At 35.5% G+C, this 16,551-nt stretch overlaps 1 protein-coding gene across 3 annotated transcripts; it reads left to right on the forward strand.

Annotated features, from left to right (window-relative positions):
• Window positions 1–976: 976 nt before the first annotated feature.
• LOC149174380 (uncharacterized) lies at window positions 977–6,044 on the forward strand. 3 transcript variants are annotated; one of them, XM_089422584.1, is made up of 10 exons: window positions 977–1,131; window positions 1,265–1,789; window positions 2,104–2,754; window positions 4,047–4,166; window positions 4,272–4,477; window positions 4,569–4,695; window positions 4,810–4,878; window positions 5,005–5,194; window positions 5,310–5,442; window positions 5,536–6,044. In XM_089422584.1, the coding sequence occupies exons 1-10, from the start codon at window positions 1,068–1,070 to the stop codon at window positions 5,890–5,892; spliced, it is 2,442 nt and encodes an 813-aa protein (XP_089278710.1). In that variant the 5' UTR covers window positions 977–1,067; the 3' UTR covers window positions 5,893–6,044. The 3 variants fall into 3 exon arrangements, with proteins under 3 accessions (XP_089278710.1, XP_089278712.1, XP_089278711.1); XM_089422586.1 differs by having other exon boundaries at window positions 5,355–5,442; XM_089422585.1 differs by having other exon boundaries at window positions 1,027–1,131; window positions 1,268–1,789.
• Window positions 6,045–16,551: the final 10,507 nt, after the last annotated feature.

The raw sequence follows: 16,551 nt of genomic DNA on the forward strand, positions 1-16,551 counted from the left end.
GAAGTTGCCAGTTGTGTTCCACATCCTAGCCACATTAGGGGACAACACAACCAATACTTTAATTCTATCACCCTCCATTAGAAAATGAAGGTTCTCTTAGGTAGGGTGCTCAAAGAAAAGTATGACGATTGCAATTAAATCATTCCATACATCAATGAAATTCAAAATGTCCAACGCTGCCACTTGGTCAACCTTGATGCCCCTAGCAGATATAGAAAGTCACCTCTAGTATGGCCTCAAATCTCCACTTAACACAAGTGCTCAAGACTTAGCCCGAATCATACCCTAACAAATGATGCCTCTTTAGTCTTGTTAGCCCTTGTTTTGGGTTTTAGAAAATTATTTTCTTTATAGTAAATCTATGGCCAACTAATTATAATAAAAAAACCTTAATAATTTTGGTATTAACTTGAAAAAATTATTTATAAATAAACTAGTTAAATTTTTTTAATGATTTAAATACAAGTCAACTATCCTTATTTTCATCATTATAATCTGGTGACGGGTCACAATGGTAACTAAAAAATGTAAATATAAAATTTATATCAAAATAATTTAAAGAAAATAGAAAAAACAATTAAAATAAATAGACTTAAGTTCATATATATATATAAACTTAAATACATATTATTTGCCATTAAGTGACGTTCATTAATAGTAAGAGCCATTTAGATATTTTGCACGTTTCCAAAGCATTGACAATTAGAGTCATGCCGTCCCTCTCCATCGTTAAATGTAGCGACTATGACCAATCATAAGATCCATTCACCATTATAGGCGTGTCTTGTACGTCTCCCATTGCCGGCTCTCTAGAAGGTATAAGTCCTTGCCAATTGCGATGGTCTTTAAAAAAATAAAAATAAAAAGTCCTTTCCTCACATTGGACTGAATAGGCGTGAAGTGTACGGCCAGGCAATCTCAGTCAGAAGACCGCAAAGTCAAGACGCTTAGATTTTTTCCTGTTGGACCGGAAATAATGGTGTAGATTCCTCCATTCAAAATTGGTTGTTGTTCTGGACGCGTTATATGGCTTTTGTCGGGGAGATGTTTGAGTCACAGCGTTTGCAATGGCGAGAGCAAAGGGAGCTTCGCTGGCGTTCATGGCGGTGTTGTCCTGTTGCGTTGTACAAGGTAATAACTGCAGAGTTTCTCTGGCATTCATGGCAACTTTATGCACTTGGGTTATAAAATGTAATAACTGCAAATTGGATATTTATGTAGGTTGAAGAGTGTAACTTTATTACTGTATTTGTTATCCTCGCAGCAGCAGGAGGTGTGACCATTGAGTTCCTGAACGAGTGCGAATTCTCCGTTTGGCCAGGCGGGACACAAATAAACCGAATGACAGAGCTGGACACAGGACAGTCGTGGACATTCCCACTCACTGCCGGTTCGACAGGTGGCAGATTTTGGGGGCGCACTGGGTGTTTCTTCAACCACCTCTGCGCAACCGGGCAATGCGAGAGCTGCGCAACCGTGGGATGCGAGAGTATAAAAAAGTGTACAGCGACTATGGTTGAGTACAGTCTCAATCAAGTATCCAACCTCGACTATTATAACATCTCTCTCGTCGGTGGATTCAACCTTCCAATTTCGTTCATACCCTCTAACTCTAAGTGCCAATCGATCGCTTGCAGCGGCAACATAACTGTCAATTGTCCCTCAGAATTGAGGGTAACGAACTCATGCATGAGCGCTTGCAGCGGCACGTCCAGTTGCCCCGCAGGCACTAACTATACGGTCATCTTCTGCGGCGCTGCCACTTCCTCCCCTTCTGCGGCCCCTTCTGGTATTGAATCTCACTAACTAAAAGCAATTTCTTGTGGGTCCATATAGCTGTTCTTTATTTCAATTTTCTCTTCTAATATAGCTGTAGCAGCTAAGTAGGCGCACTGTCTCCTCAATACACCTCTGTTGACATTCAAGGTTTTGTAGCCATGAAATTATGAACAGTTTTGCAATCATTTATTTATAATGCTGTGTCAGCCTGCAATTTGTTAAATGATGTTTAAAAAGTAATTGCAAATTGGGTATAAACTGTAAATTGGATATTTGTGTATGTTCAAGAGTCCAACTTTATTACTGTATTTGTTATTCTCGCAGGAGCAGGAGGTGCGACCATTGAGTTCCTGAATAAGTGCCAATTCCCCGTTTGGCCAGCCGGGACACAATTAATCGACGAAGGGTCACACGTGGAAGGGGGAGTGGTACAGCTGGAAAGGGGAGAGTCGTGGACGGTTCCAGTCCCTGCCGGTTCGATAGCTTTCAGAATGTGGGGGCGCACTGGGTGTCGGTTCTGCACAACGGCGGAGTGCTGGGGTGAACTGCATTGCACAACCGGGCAATGCAAGACTGCACGAAATTGTCAAGGAATTACACCCGCAGCGACTGTGGTCGAGTACAGACGATACGCGGATGTCGACTCGTATGACATCTCTCTCATCGGCGGATTCAACATTCCAATTTCGTTCATACCCTCTAACTCAAAGTGCCAAGCGATCGCTTGCAGCAGCAACATAATTGCCAACTGTCCCGCAGAATTAAGGGTGAGGAACGCCTGCATGAGCGCCTGCACTGGGAATAACGAAGGGAGCAATTGCCGTCCCAGTAACTATTCTCGTTTCTTCAAGACACAATGTCCCCAGGCCAACACCGATTCAGATGACGACAACGCCGCCTCCTTCAAATGCTCCGCAGGCAGTAATTACACGGTCGTCTTCTGCGGCGCTGCGGCTTCTGTTGCAGAATCCTCTGGTATGGAATCTCACTAAGTAGAAGCAATTTCTTATGGGTTCATATAGCTGTTCTTCATTTCCTCAGCTTTAAGATTTACACTATTTGCCGCAGACGATTTTGTCAAAACACAAGAACTATGCATCACAACAACACAAGACATTCAATTTTCTCCACTAACTAAAAAACAGAGTCTCTAGCTTAGAAAGCCCTATGTGGGTAAGTGAATACAAATTTACCCAAGCATCTCTTCTGGATGAGAAATCCCCGCACACGGCTCTCACAATTGCAAAAACCCTAGTACTATGATAATAATAAATATAAAAATTACAAAAACATACAGAAATCTGCTTGTGAAAGCCACACTATAAGATGATTGCCTCGCCCTTTTTTTTTTGCCAATCAGAAAATACTCTTTCTACTAATAGTAAAGAAAGTGATTACAACAGAAAACATGTATCAGTATTTCGACTGAAAACAGAGTAACAGAGAAACTTCACTGCTTTGAAAGCTCTGTAGTGATCCATTATCACAGTAAAGAGATTCTTCCTTCAAACCAAGAGAAAAAAAGCAACAGAGGTGAAAGATAGACATCAATACAAAAACTAATAAGTGGATCTGAAAACCTCCAACGATCAAGATAAAAGTGGAAAGATGATGATACAGGGGAGCCTGCAAACAGGTGTGGAGAGAAACATCAGCGATCAAATCCATCCTGAGGCTAGAAAATTCAAAACAGAGAGCTTCGACTTGGAAAGTTGAGATCTTAAATCTGAATTTTTCCTTCCTCCTGTAGGATGTCGTTTTCAAAAAACTGGAAGGAGATCCAGTCAGTCGCCGAAGAGCAGCCTGCCTTACATAATCGGTCGGCTTCACCATTTCCATTTTGTGCTGGGTAGATGTGTGAAATAGATAGGTACGTGTTTACGCTAGGTTGTGGAATTCAGGGATCAGGGCTCTAATTCTAGATTTCCAGGCTCCAGAAAAGGGGAGAAGAAGAACCTCTCTTGTTTGACCACTCAATTACAGACTTGGAATCTCCAAAAACAGTGAGCTCCCGTAGCCAAATGACACAATGTAGGATCCCAGAAGGCCTCGCCCTTTTACACTCATTTATTTATGTTGTTTTAGTCTGCAATTTTTTTAATGATGTTTCCAAAAGAGATTTTATTTTTGTTTGCGAAATTCAATAAATTATGTAAGATATTCAAATTTCAGATCTTGAATTTCAATTTGTTTTCCACCTGTTTTTACATTATAACATCACTTGTAACTCTTCTTTAAATTTTTTTGACCCGAAACTCGTCTGTTAGCAAAAACGAACGGGCTTTTAATCGGAATAACCATAAGCGGAGCTTTACTAGCTTTAGCAATGATGGTGGCTATAGCTGTGTATTGGAAGAAATTCAAGACTAAACAACATCTCAACGAAGGTTAGGAAGCAACTTGAAGTTCAGATATATTTTAAAGTCCTACTGTGAATTTACCCTATGAAAACACCTAATCTTTTATATATTGTAAATTTGCAAGGATTGCAGATTACTCGACAATTATACACCCAAATCCAACAAAATCTCGTGCCTTCAAGTTAAAAGAGATAATGGAATCCACACAAAACTTTAATGAAAAGATTGGGCAAGGCGGCTTTGGATCAGTTTTCTTGGGTAAATTGGAAGGAAGAGACATAGCAGTGAAAGTGCTCTCCGTGTTCTCTACAGAAGGACTTCACCAATTCCAAAATGAGGTAATTTTAGGGTTTTTAAATTATAGTATTTTTAATTATATTGACATTATTATGTGTATAAAAAACTTGAGTGGTTTCACTGCATAAACAGGTTGATCTTCTTTCGAAAATCTATCATAGGAATTTGGTTTCTCTACTCGGATTCTGTAATAAATCGAAAGAGGTTATGCTGGTATACGAGTATATGTCTGAAGGGTCATTGAGGGACCACCTTTATGGTAAATATGTTACTAAATAATATTGTTATCATTTGATTGAGTTGGTGTATATACTCATATTAATTCCAAAAGTAAGTTCGAAAAATGTATATTTGATCTTAAATTGTTTTCCAGGTAGTCGTGCAGAGATTTCCCCTCTAAATTGGAAAACAAGGCTCAAAATAGCTCTAGATGCAGCGCAAGGTAAATCTTTAAATAAATTAGTGCACAGTTGTGATACAAAGTTGGTTCATTTGATATTTGTACCTTTCAATAAATAATGTTTTAAGTATAATATTCATGTGATCCACCTGCGCTTGATGTTGGAAGGATTGAAATACCTGCACATGGGTTGCACTCCAAAGATAATTCACAGGGATGTTAAGACTGCCAATATCCTTTTAGATGGCAATATGAATGGAAAGCTGGCTGATTTTGGTCTCTCAAGGATCTCAGTGGATGGAGAGGCTTCTTATGCTAACACTGCAGTAAAGGGAACAATAGGATACCTCGATCCAGAGTATATATTCATATGCCTTCCTCTCTGTGTGCAATATTCTTGATAGTATTGTACAAGTTCTGTTAATTATTGAAAAACATGGGCAATTTCATTTTCTGTTGGGGATTTTCTGCAGTTATTTTCGGACTCAAATGTTGACTGCGAAGAGTGATGTATATAGCTTTGGAGTGGTGTTGTTGGAAATCATATGCGGCAGATCCCCCATAGATGCAAATCTAGGTGAAGAGGAGCTTAACCTCATTGAATGGGTAAGGAATCCGATTATAATTAATCGTTTAAATGATGAACATATTTTACGATTTTCAGGTGAAAATTAGATATTATGTTGACGTCATGTATAGGTGAAACCGTATGTGACGATGGATGAAAACGGTAGCGACATAGAGGAAATTATAGACAAGAGGTTGAACGGAGACTACGACATGGGATCAATAGTTAAGGTTGCCAGACTTGCGCTCAGATGTGTGGAGGGTACACCATCTTGTAGGCCAAGCGTGTCTGAAGTAGTGGCAGAGCTAAAAGATGGCATCACATGTGAAAATGAGAATAATAATACTCCCTCTCCTCTCATTTTGGAGGGTGTTGGTATTGAACAGAGAAATTTGCAACATGGCGATGTCCAACGAGGGATGGAATCCATACCCAGAAAGATGGAGTGGGCTGATAACAGCTCTAACCTACCTCAAGTAGGTAGATGACTTGAAACTTCCAAGACTCGTAAAGCAGTTCGCCCATCTCTATGAATAAGGTCCGTCAAGCCAATCTTGTTTTTCCTGTTTTATATGACTCAAGTCAGTCAACCAAATATGGATTCGTAGGCTATTCATATACATTTTCATGATATATATTAACAAACATTTTAATTCTATATTCGTTGATTTTTCTCAAGTTTTTTTTATTTTTATTTCTTTGAAGCAGGGATTGTGATTGCTCTTAGATATTAAATTTAAACAAATTGGTTATATATAATTTAAATTTATAATCTAATATTTTTAATTATTAAATCTATACCAACTATATTATTAAAATTATATAGATTATTTGATAATAAATTTCTTTTAGAAATGATAATTACATTTTTATTTTCTTCTTATTCAATTAATTAAATTGATGTACAAAAATGGATTCATTTATATCTAAATAGGGAAGAAACATAACCTTTTTATTAAAAATTAACACTTTACAAATTAATATAGTTTTCTAATTAAAAGATGACATTTAAAAATTTTAAATATTATAGAATATTTAAATTTTGGATCAAATTTTTTGAGTACATATTTTTTTAGAGTGTAAAATAAAAAAAAAGTTTGCAACTCAATAGATTTGGTCTATTTTGTTATTTGATATATTAGTGGTTAAAATGAGTATATATATTTTCATGGTTTAAATTGTATTTTTTAATACAAAAATGAATTCAAGGCTTTGGAAATCTTTTTGGCCACTTGGATTGTGTAGATGACTTGGCTAAAATTTGCAATTCCAACAAATCTTTGCTATATTTCATACAAAATTGCTAAAAGAAAGTATACCTAAAAAAGACCAAAATGTAGAAGAATAAGTCTATTTAAAAATTCTAAACATCATATTTTATTTTATTTTAATCAAAATGTGATAAAGATTTTTAAAAACATTAGTAGTTGTTTAATTTGTAGAATTCGACTATGCCCTAGGTTTTTCATGGCGTTGAATCATTTATGCATTCAAATGCATTGAAAATGTATTTTAAATAACAAAAAATCATATTCTTGCTTGAAATTGGTCACTGTGAAAAAATACTATTTCATCTATAAGTTACACAATCTCTCTCTCTATATAATTTTTCATTGTTTGAATAGTAATTTTGAATACTATATAAAGTAAATAACTTCAAAAATCGGGTGAAAAGAATTATTCTTGCTTGAAATTGTATTGTGGGATTGCCATGAAAAAGATTATTTCCTCTATAAGTTAAACAATCTCTCTATATATATAATTTTTCATTGTTTGAACAATAATTTTGAATACTATATAGAGTACATAACTTCAAAAATCGGGTGAAAAGGATTATTCTTGCTTGAAATTCTATAGTGGGATTACCATGAAAAAGCCTATTTCCTCTATAAATTACACAATCTCTCTCTCTATATAATTTTTCATTGCTTGAATAGTAATTTTGAATACTATATAGAGTACATAACTTCAAAAATCTCTGAGGATTCTTGTGAAAAATATTATTCCTTCTATAAATTAGAAAATACACACACAAATATAGATATAATTATAATTTTTAATTTTAAATACTATATAGAAAACATAACTTAAAAAATATTTATTAGATTTAAGGGAAGATTGACAAATTAATATACAAAAAATAAAACAATACATTTATATTTCTTGCATTAAAGTAGGCATAATTCAAATTAGCTTATATACATATACTTTTTATGTTATATGTTTATTTATATAATATTTGAGTGCCATTATATATATATATATATATATATATAATTCTGAGTTAATTTATGCATTTTTTAGTGCTTTAACTTAAATTACACTTAATTCAAATCACTAAAATAAATAAATAAAAATATAAAACATTTGAATATATATATAATCTATGATATTATATTAAATTTGAAATATAACTCTTAATGCAAATTCTACAATCTATCATTTTAGGGTTTCTCTACTAGATATATCTTGCCATTTTTATTCAAATTATTTAACATATATACAATTATATAAAAAAGCAAGAATATATATATTATTATATACAAAATCATGAACTCAAAAACATATATTATAATTATATAGAAACACACACATATATATAATCACTCATAAAACTACATCTCATTGTATATATTTAATTAAAACACATTTGTTTAATAAGCTCAGTCCACCAAAAGGAACTATGTTGGCTAAAGAGATTCACACATCAAAAAATCATAATTAAATAAATTATATATCAGAATGTAATATGTATAACTTCATGTAAAGAATTGAAAAAGAATTTCTACAAATAAAGGCACATATAAAAAATTATCATTTAAGGATTATATGCACTGTGCTTTACAATTATCATTCCTAGATAAACTATTAAAATGGTGAAAATATATCTCAACTATTTAAATTTAATGATCATAATATCTATAAAAATTCATATAAAAAATATCTATTTAATAACAACAACAAAAATGACAATATCAAAATGTGCATTATGTGTGTAGTTGTAAATATATGTGATAAACAATGCGAGCTCTTTCATAAGATTAAATTCCAATTCCTTGTAAATGAATTTCAAAATATGAGTATTTTCATTTACATTTATACACAAAAGTATAATTACATGGGAAGTTAAAAAGTGAAGAAATATTAACTAATAAAAGAAATAACTTTTTACCTAATGTTTATCATTTCATTTAAATAATCTATGTGCTTTGGAATTAAATAACCCTTATTTATTAGAGTTAATTTCATTTTCAATATTATGGTGAAATTAAAGAAATATAAAAATTACTCAAATTATAAATAATATCCTACGAAAATGTTATTTGAATATTTCACTAAAATCATTTTTTATTATTATGCATTTGGCATTATCTATCTTATGATATATAATTATCATGTTTTCATAAGCCATTAAAATAATTAAAATAGATCTTAATTTTTTAAATTTATTGATTATAATATTTATAAAAATTCATAATAAAATTATCTATTTAAAAATAATAATAAAAATATCATAAATTAATCTAACAATATAAGAGTGTGTTATGTATATGAACATAAATAAATGTGGCTGGTTCGTTCTTTCATTAGATTACATTTGAGTTCCTCATTAATAAATTATTCGTATTTTCATTTTCATATTTTTTTTTAAATAAAAGGTAATTATATGTAAAAGGATAAATAGAGTTTAGGTTAAAAAGACAAGGCACTTTATTTAATAAAAGAAATTACTTTTTTCATAACAGTTACCATTTCATCTAATTAGTTTTATGTTCTTTAAACTTAAATGACCCTTATTTGCTAGAGTTAAATTTATTTTTCAATATTAAAATAACAATTAAGGAAATATATAAATGATTCAAATCTTAAATAATATACTTATTTGCAATGAAGATGTTATTTAATATTTCAATAAAATCAATTTTATGTGTTCTTTCTTACTTTAGGATTATCTTTCTTACTTTAGGATTATCTAAGATATGATTTACAATTATCATCTTGATCATATTATTTATAATTATAATAATTCATAATAAAAATAATTTATTTAAGAACAATAAATTATTATATCATAGATTATGTTGACCATACCAAAGTATGTGTTATATATCTATGTATATGTATATGTGGTAAAAATGTGGCTAATTCATTTTTTATTTTTATTTTTATTTGTATTATAACTAACATTTTTTTATTTATTTAGATAATACTTTGTTTTTATTTTAAAATATACATGTATCCACTCCACTTTGAACAGGGACAAAATCACACTTTTCCTTCAATCTAGACTATAGAATGTGCCTCTAGGTGCAACTATTTTACATTTTGTGAAACATTGTTTCAACAATCCTTTAATATATATATATATATATATATATATATAAAATATGTTTTTTCTTATTTCTCATTTTAATTTTAATTTTAATATTATAATTAAAATTAACATTTTTGGAATAAATATAAAATATATTGAAATAATATCATTATATATTATTTATACGTGATGTTGTTTTTTAAATGTTTTTTAGTTAATAGATATATATATATAATACCATGGTGAATCAATGTTTCTTGGATTAAGTCATGACTTCCTTTATGGAATTTGAAACTAGCTGGAGGGGATAACATGCCATTTTGCCAACCACTCGGTTGTCCTATGAGGAGACAATTATTATTATTATTAATATTAATTCTTATCTTAATTCATAAGTATTTTTTTAAGACACCATTTGATATTTAGGTCATTAGTTAACTAATAACCAAAAACAAAAGAAAATAATGTTCTATTATAGCAGCTGTAACACTCCCCAAAATTTTGTCCGACATCTAATTTCATAGCCTTCCTTGGGTTTCTCCTTGATGTTTGCAAACACTTGGGCTCATCCCGTGAGCTCGTGTTGAGTCTTTGCACCCTCCTTGCTTGACCGTTCACCGGACATCTTTTAGCACGTTGGTCACAATGTCATGCTTGCAGCCATGTTATGGCTATGCAAAAGGTCAGTCTTCATGTGTATAAGTTGTATTCACTATGTAAACATATGTCGCACTCACACACAGAGTTGTATGCAATGTCACACAAGTGTCATTGTGGTCATTCAACGATCTATCACAAGTGTCACGCTTCTCGCTCACACCTCGGTCAGTCACACTGAGCACATGTTGTCTTGATGGTTCGAGGTGTCTTGTCATCAAGCCATGTTGAGTGTGTGTTCGCAAGGTCATGCATGTATGAAGTCACTTGTTCACACACTTAGTCATTTTGTTGAAGTTATGTCGAACAGACCAACCTCAACAACGAGACCTCTGCTGAGGTGCACTACGCAGTTTCAGCCCTCAGTGAACATGTATTGCTACCCAGAATTGCGCAGAGCTTGAGGCTGCCTCCCAGGCAGTCTGCACTGTGCAATCCTGAGTTGACCCAACTGACTATCACCCAGAACAACGCAGAAGTTTCTCAGCATGTCAACTCAATCCGCGTTGCCCGCAAGCAAAATCACCAAGCCTCCAAGTGATCAACCAGAGAGTTTGATCGGGTAGTGACCCTGGGCCTAACTCCTCCAAAAAATTTCACAGAAGCTGCCAAGCATACCCACTTCCGTTGTTTGAAGAGATTGCGCAGACATGCCAGATAGACACCCACTCCCTACCACTGCACTACCGTAAAAAATTACGTAGTTTTTCTAGTCAGTCACCATGTCAGTCGACCTGCTGCTCCTCCTGAAAACTGCGTAGTTTTCATGAGTAGTCTTCCAACTACCCAACATCTCGCTCAGCCCAAAAAATGCGCAAGAATGTCCAGTGGGCTAACCTCCCAGATCTATGCATTTTTTGTCAGCAGCATATAGTAGCCCACTGCCAGCCTCCCCGGAGAAATTGCGTAGTTTTCACTACCAGTCTCTGCTTGTTGTCTACATTCTCTCCCTAAAAAAATTGTGCAGATCTGGCCTCCAACTAAGCCAAATCCCATGGACAGTCAGTTCCGATTCAGATTTCCCATATCAGCCTCCGAGTGACCTCTGCACGATTTTCATGGACAGTGCCCAGAACCCGCATCGTGGCTTGAAATGTGCCTTGTGCAATTTTAGAGCCTTGTCCTCTCTCCTGATCACCTGCACCCAAAAGTGACAAATAATGCATAATGGTAGACTAGGAGATTTCTGGATTTGATGTTGTCTCGTCATGAGTGATTGCAGATACAAGTACATGGATGAGACATGACACATATGACGAACAAGATGAATAAGGAGTGCATGCAAGGAGACTTGTTTGCCAATGGACGAACACATGGCACATGCCAAGTAGAAGTGAAGGAAGGCCTTGCATGTGCAACATCAAGTGAACACCAAAACCATCGAAGACTCAGCACACCTTGTCATGCAAAGGTGAAGCTATGATACACCAAGAGCACATCCATCACTCAGCAACAATGTATCTCAACATGCACACCACCATGAGCATGAACATACCAGCTCTGTCATGTCAAGTCATGTCATGAGTCATCTCAGCCACAACACTACTATGTGCCACACTGTTGTAATCAAGGTAATAACACATATTTCATTAAATTTGGAAGTATTCTATTACAAGGCCTTCAACAACATTCATTCTTTTGTAAATCGCCATATTAACTTAATTCAACATAAAAATAATTAAGTAATTTCAAACCAGGTAGAGATCATGAATAGGTCAAACATGAGTTGTTATGTACAATAGTATCAATACACAATAGGAATGTGAAATCAAACTCTTAGAAGCAATTGATTCAAGCTAAATCATATTAGTATGTCTAACATCCAATAAAGATATTATAGTTATGGATAACGAACTAGATTCCTTGATGTTTGAATTTTGTGTCTGACAACTCTAAACCCCTTTCCCACAACCTATGGAGGATTTGTTGATTGAATGATGTTGATGCGAGGATCTTAGTGTAAATGGAAAGGATGTGCGTCCCTTGCATTGCATTGAAACTAGTCTACTAAAAACTTAGTAAAATGTTTTTGTGCTCAATTTCCTATGGTCCCTTTGTGCCTTTATGAAGCACTAATGAGGGGGTGATCATTCGTCTTCATAGCATCCAGGCATCCATTATAAAAGTTATGCATTGTTAATCTGGGTATTTCAAGAAGGTTAGGCACCATTGATCTATCTCCACTCAAAGCCAAGTACATCAAATGAGAGTTCTTAAATGGGTATTCGAGTCATTCCATTGTGATGGACAATGTCACAAATTGAAGTAAACAAGAATTAGCGGTCTTCTTGTAAGTAGTGGAGGCAAGGGTTTTCAAAGATTAGTATACTTGATGGTAGTGTGGATATTTATCTCTCATTGTCAACATTGTCAAAACCAATAATAGTCTCAATGTACTTGCACCAACCAATTGCATGGAAAACCATGATCAATCATTACTTTCACTAAGAGGAGAAATGATAAGAATTTTTAATGAGGAAGAAATAATTGTGAAACATAACTCATGGATTTTAGTTGAAATTTATATAAGTCCCTGTGTTCTTTAATTATTAAATACTTAATCTAAATACAAATAAATTCTCATTAAGATATTGATTTTGCATATTAAATGTGTATTAAAAGGCATTCATCTATGACACTTTATTTTTCATGTAGTCTGAATAAACCAATTAAAGCTCATTATCAATTAATTCTAATTAGTTTTGTAAAAGATATATATTTACTTACATTAAGAGCTTTTTTTCAAAAATAAATTACATTTATAAACTTATATCAATGCATATAATTAAATGAAATTGAATAAATAGCTTCTAAGTGATGGGGCCAGCCCACGTGGTCCCGCCGTCTAAACGCTGATGTGTTATGTACTCACAATATATATAACAATGCAATTGATTTTGGATATAAATGTCGTTTGATTTTTAATCTGCTTGGGTTACGGTGTGTGTACCTTGATTTTCTGTCTATTGGACAACTGTCCCTCCTCGGGATTTTGAAAAACCCGCCTTGGTTTGGGGTTTTACACCGTTCGCGCTCATTTGGTTTTCATTGTTCCTCCGGTCTTTGGCTCTACGAGCTCCTGACGATTCCTTGCAATTTATGTATTTTCCATTGTGAGTTTATGAGTTTTGTCTGCCTAGTCGACGGAGTGATGTGCTCCTGGTTGCGGTCGTGGTCTCAGTCGTTCTAAGTCTCGGCCTGTATGCTATTGTTTGCTTAGCGAAACCCTGGTAAGGTTTGCGTTATGGGATTTGTTTGCATTGTATATTCTCTGTCACTGTGGGTATATATTCGGCCTTAATGTCTGCCTCTGTGTGTTTTGGTCAATTTCTGCCTGTATCTCACAAGGGTTTACAGCTAGTCGAGAGCTGTAAGGTTCATGGTGACATTCGCTTCGGCTCTGGTTCGTTGGCTCCCAAATTCGACAGGTTATGGTGGCATGCTCTGTTCGTTCCTCCGTCAGCTTAACCTGGTAAGTTCCCATTCCATGCTAGACTTTTCCTTAGCTGTTTTTCCTGAGTCTAATGGCCTGGCTCCTCTGTGAGCAGGGGGTTCGTCCGGGTGAGAAAATACGGCTATGGCTTGCTTGTCAGGTAACGACACTCGTTTATTTTGTTCAATCTCTTCGTTCCAGTTCTCCGTTTTTGTTTTTCTGTGGTTGGAACCTAACCCTTCTTCTGTTTGCCTTTGTGCAGGTGGAGCCGTTCGTTGGTCTGGATGCCTGGACTTCTGGCTGCCCTGAACAGTATACGGGTAGAATCGTTCTGTTGTTGTAGCTTTGCTTGTCTGGGTTTTCCGACTTGTAGGGTCTGTTTGTTTTTCGTTGGCCTTGTGCCGCTGTCTGTTCTTGGTTCCTTAGCTATTAGGCTTGGTGGTAGCTTCAAGAAATGAGTTCGGACTCTATGCTGTTGGCTTCTGTTTGTAGTTGTGTCAGTTCCCACGTCTGCGAACTGGGTTGGTCTTGTAATTGTTTTGAACAGAGAATGTGAATGTATATATGGACTTTGGATGACTATATTATAACCCTGTGAATTTATGCGGAAATAAATTTTGAATCGCTCTCGTGGTTTGTTTACATACCTGCTATAATTGTATATGCCTGAACGTTATGGTTGTGTGGCCTGTACTGGTCGTTGTTGCTCTTCGTTCGATTTAGTTGTCTTTTCGCTCTGGTTCAGAATCTGTAGTGGTAATTTAACAACGTTCACACCATAAAAGAATTGCACATCATTAAGTTATACAGCATTTGAGGACACTCGTAGGAATTGTATGTGCACTGAAAAAAATGAATATATTCTTTACTGGTAATTTCTTTTCCACCGTCGAACTCGTATTGGGCTTGTTTTCCTCCTTTTGTACCACTGTTCTCAAACAGTTGGATAACTGTTGTTAGTTTTTTTGTTGTCGGTTATAGTAGTTATTTCATATATGAAACTTCTTCATAACTAGCACATTTTCCTTTACATGTATTTACAACAGTAATATAACTGTTCGGAAACAAATGATTCTAACTAATTACTACTGTTCCTAATTAGAAGTCATTACATTATTCTTAGGCATTTTAAACATAAAAGTAAAATAAAAACAACAAATAAAAATAATGACAGATATACTGCCCGTCCAGTGAGCTGTGTTCTCTGTCATTTTCAGAAACCATGTCAACCTTCCTTCCGTCTTTGCCCTATTAGCCAGATGCTCCTGCATCAGGCTCCCGGGGTAAAAGAAGTTCATGGCTCCGTTCCATGAGTTCCTCCATCGAATAACCAGCATTCTGTATCTGCGCCGCGTCGAGCCATGAGTTGTACTCCATTGGACGGTCTCTCCACTTGACGAGGTAACGTAGATATTCTTTCCTACGTGTCTTCTTGGCTACCTGGGTGCTGAGGATCCCTTCAATCTCATGGGACTAGGCCGAAGGCAATTGTTTCTTCCAAGAATTGTCTCCAAGTTGGGTGTCCTGTTTTGGCTGTACCATACTATCATCCTCTGCTTGGGCATTATATGGGAACAGATCTGCCACATTGAAAATAGGTGATATGCCTATGTCAGGTGGCAGCTGAATCTCGTAAGCATTGGCTGAAAATTTACGTAGGATTTTGCATGGACCAATTTTCTTATATTTTAGTTTATTATACGTGCCCTTAGGAAACCGTTCCCGGCGCAGGTGCGCAAGGACCTCATCCCCAACATTAAAATGCACCTCTCGTCGCTTTGAATCTGCTTGCTGCTTGTATTTCTGTACGCTGTCCTGCAACCTTATTTTGACTTTTTCATGAAGTTCGCTCATTGCTTCTGCAAAGTCTTCCCCATCCGCGCTTCTCTGTTCCAACTTTCCCAAATCTCGTAGTTCATGTATTCCCCGAGGATGCATGCCATACAAGATCTGAAATGGGCTGTGTCCGGTGCTACGATTGGGCGAATCGTTATAAGCGAATTCTGCCTGGGCGAGGGCTCGATCCCATAACCGCGAATTTTCTCCAGTTAAACTCCATAATAAATTCCCCAAGCTTATGTTCACCACTTCCATTTGTCCATCAGTCTGCGGATGATACGCAGAGCTGAAATTCAGTTGCGTGCCCAACTTTTTCCACAGGGTGTGCCAAAAGTGTCCTGTGAATTTTACATCCCTGTCTGAAATGATAGTTCTGGGTAGGCCATGTAATCTAACAATCTCCGTGAAAAACAGGTGTGCCACGTACGTGGCGTCACTAGTTTTCTGGCAAGGAATAAAATGAGCCATTTTCGAAAATCTATCTACCACCACCATTACTGAATCATACCCCCGCTGTGTTCTAGGCAGTCCGAGGACAAAGTCAATGCTGACCGAGTCCCATGGCCTGCTTGGAACAGGTAGTGGTGTGTAAAGTCCAGTATTCTGACTATGTCCTTTTGACAGTTAGCAGACTTTACACCTGTTTACATATCTCTGTACATCCCTGCTCATTTTAGGCCAATAATAAAAATGTCCGAGTTGCTCCAAAGTTTTGTTGATGCCAAAATGTCCCGCTAATCTGCCACTATGCTTCTCCCGTACAATATTCTCCCTCATTGAACATTCCGGGATACATAACTGCCCACCTCTGAACAATAATCCTTCCTGTAAATTATAGTCCAACCATGGGCTTGCATTCCTCAATACGAGATTTTGGCAGGCTTCAAAAGCTTCCTTGAAATC

The sequence above is a fragment of the Pinus tabuliformis genome, chromosome 4_1 (assembly GCF_031772625.1).
Source record: "Pinus tabuliformis cultivar Carrire ecotype Pingquan chromosome 4_1, CPIR1, whole genome shotgun sequence".
NCBI classification, from domain to species: domain Eukaryota; kingdom Viridiplantae; phylum Streptophyta; class Pinopsida; order Pinales; family Pinaceae; genus Pinus; species Pinus tabuliformis.

What these genes read in the sequence shown, in the direction of transcription:
- LOC149174380 (XM_089422584.1), top strand. Translation starts at nt 1,068, where the DNA reads ATGGCGAGAGCAAAGGGAGCTTCGCTGGCGTTCATGGCGGTGTTGTCC. An exon ending in GTCCTGTTGCGTTGTACAAG is followed by an intron (nt 1,132 to 1,264) that starts GTAATAACTGCA and finishes TTATCCTCGCAG; the next exon opens with CAGCAGGAGGTGTGACCATT. An exon ending in TTCTGTTGCAGAATCCTCTG is followed by an intron (nt 2,755 to 4,046) that starts GTATGGAATCTC and finishes CTCGTCTGTTAG; the next exon opens with CAAAAACGAACGGGCTTTTA.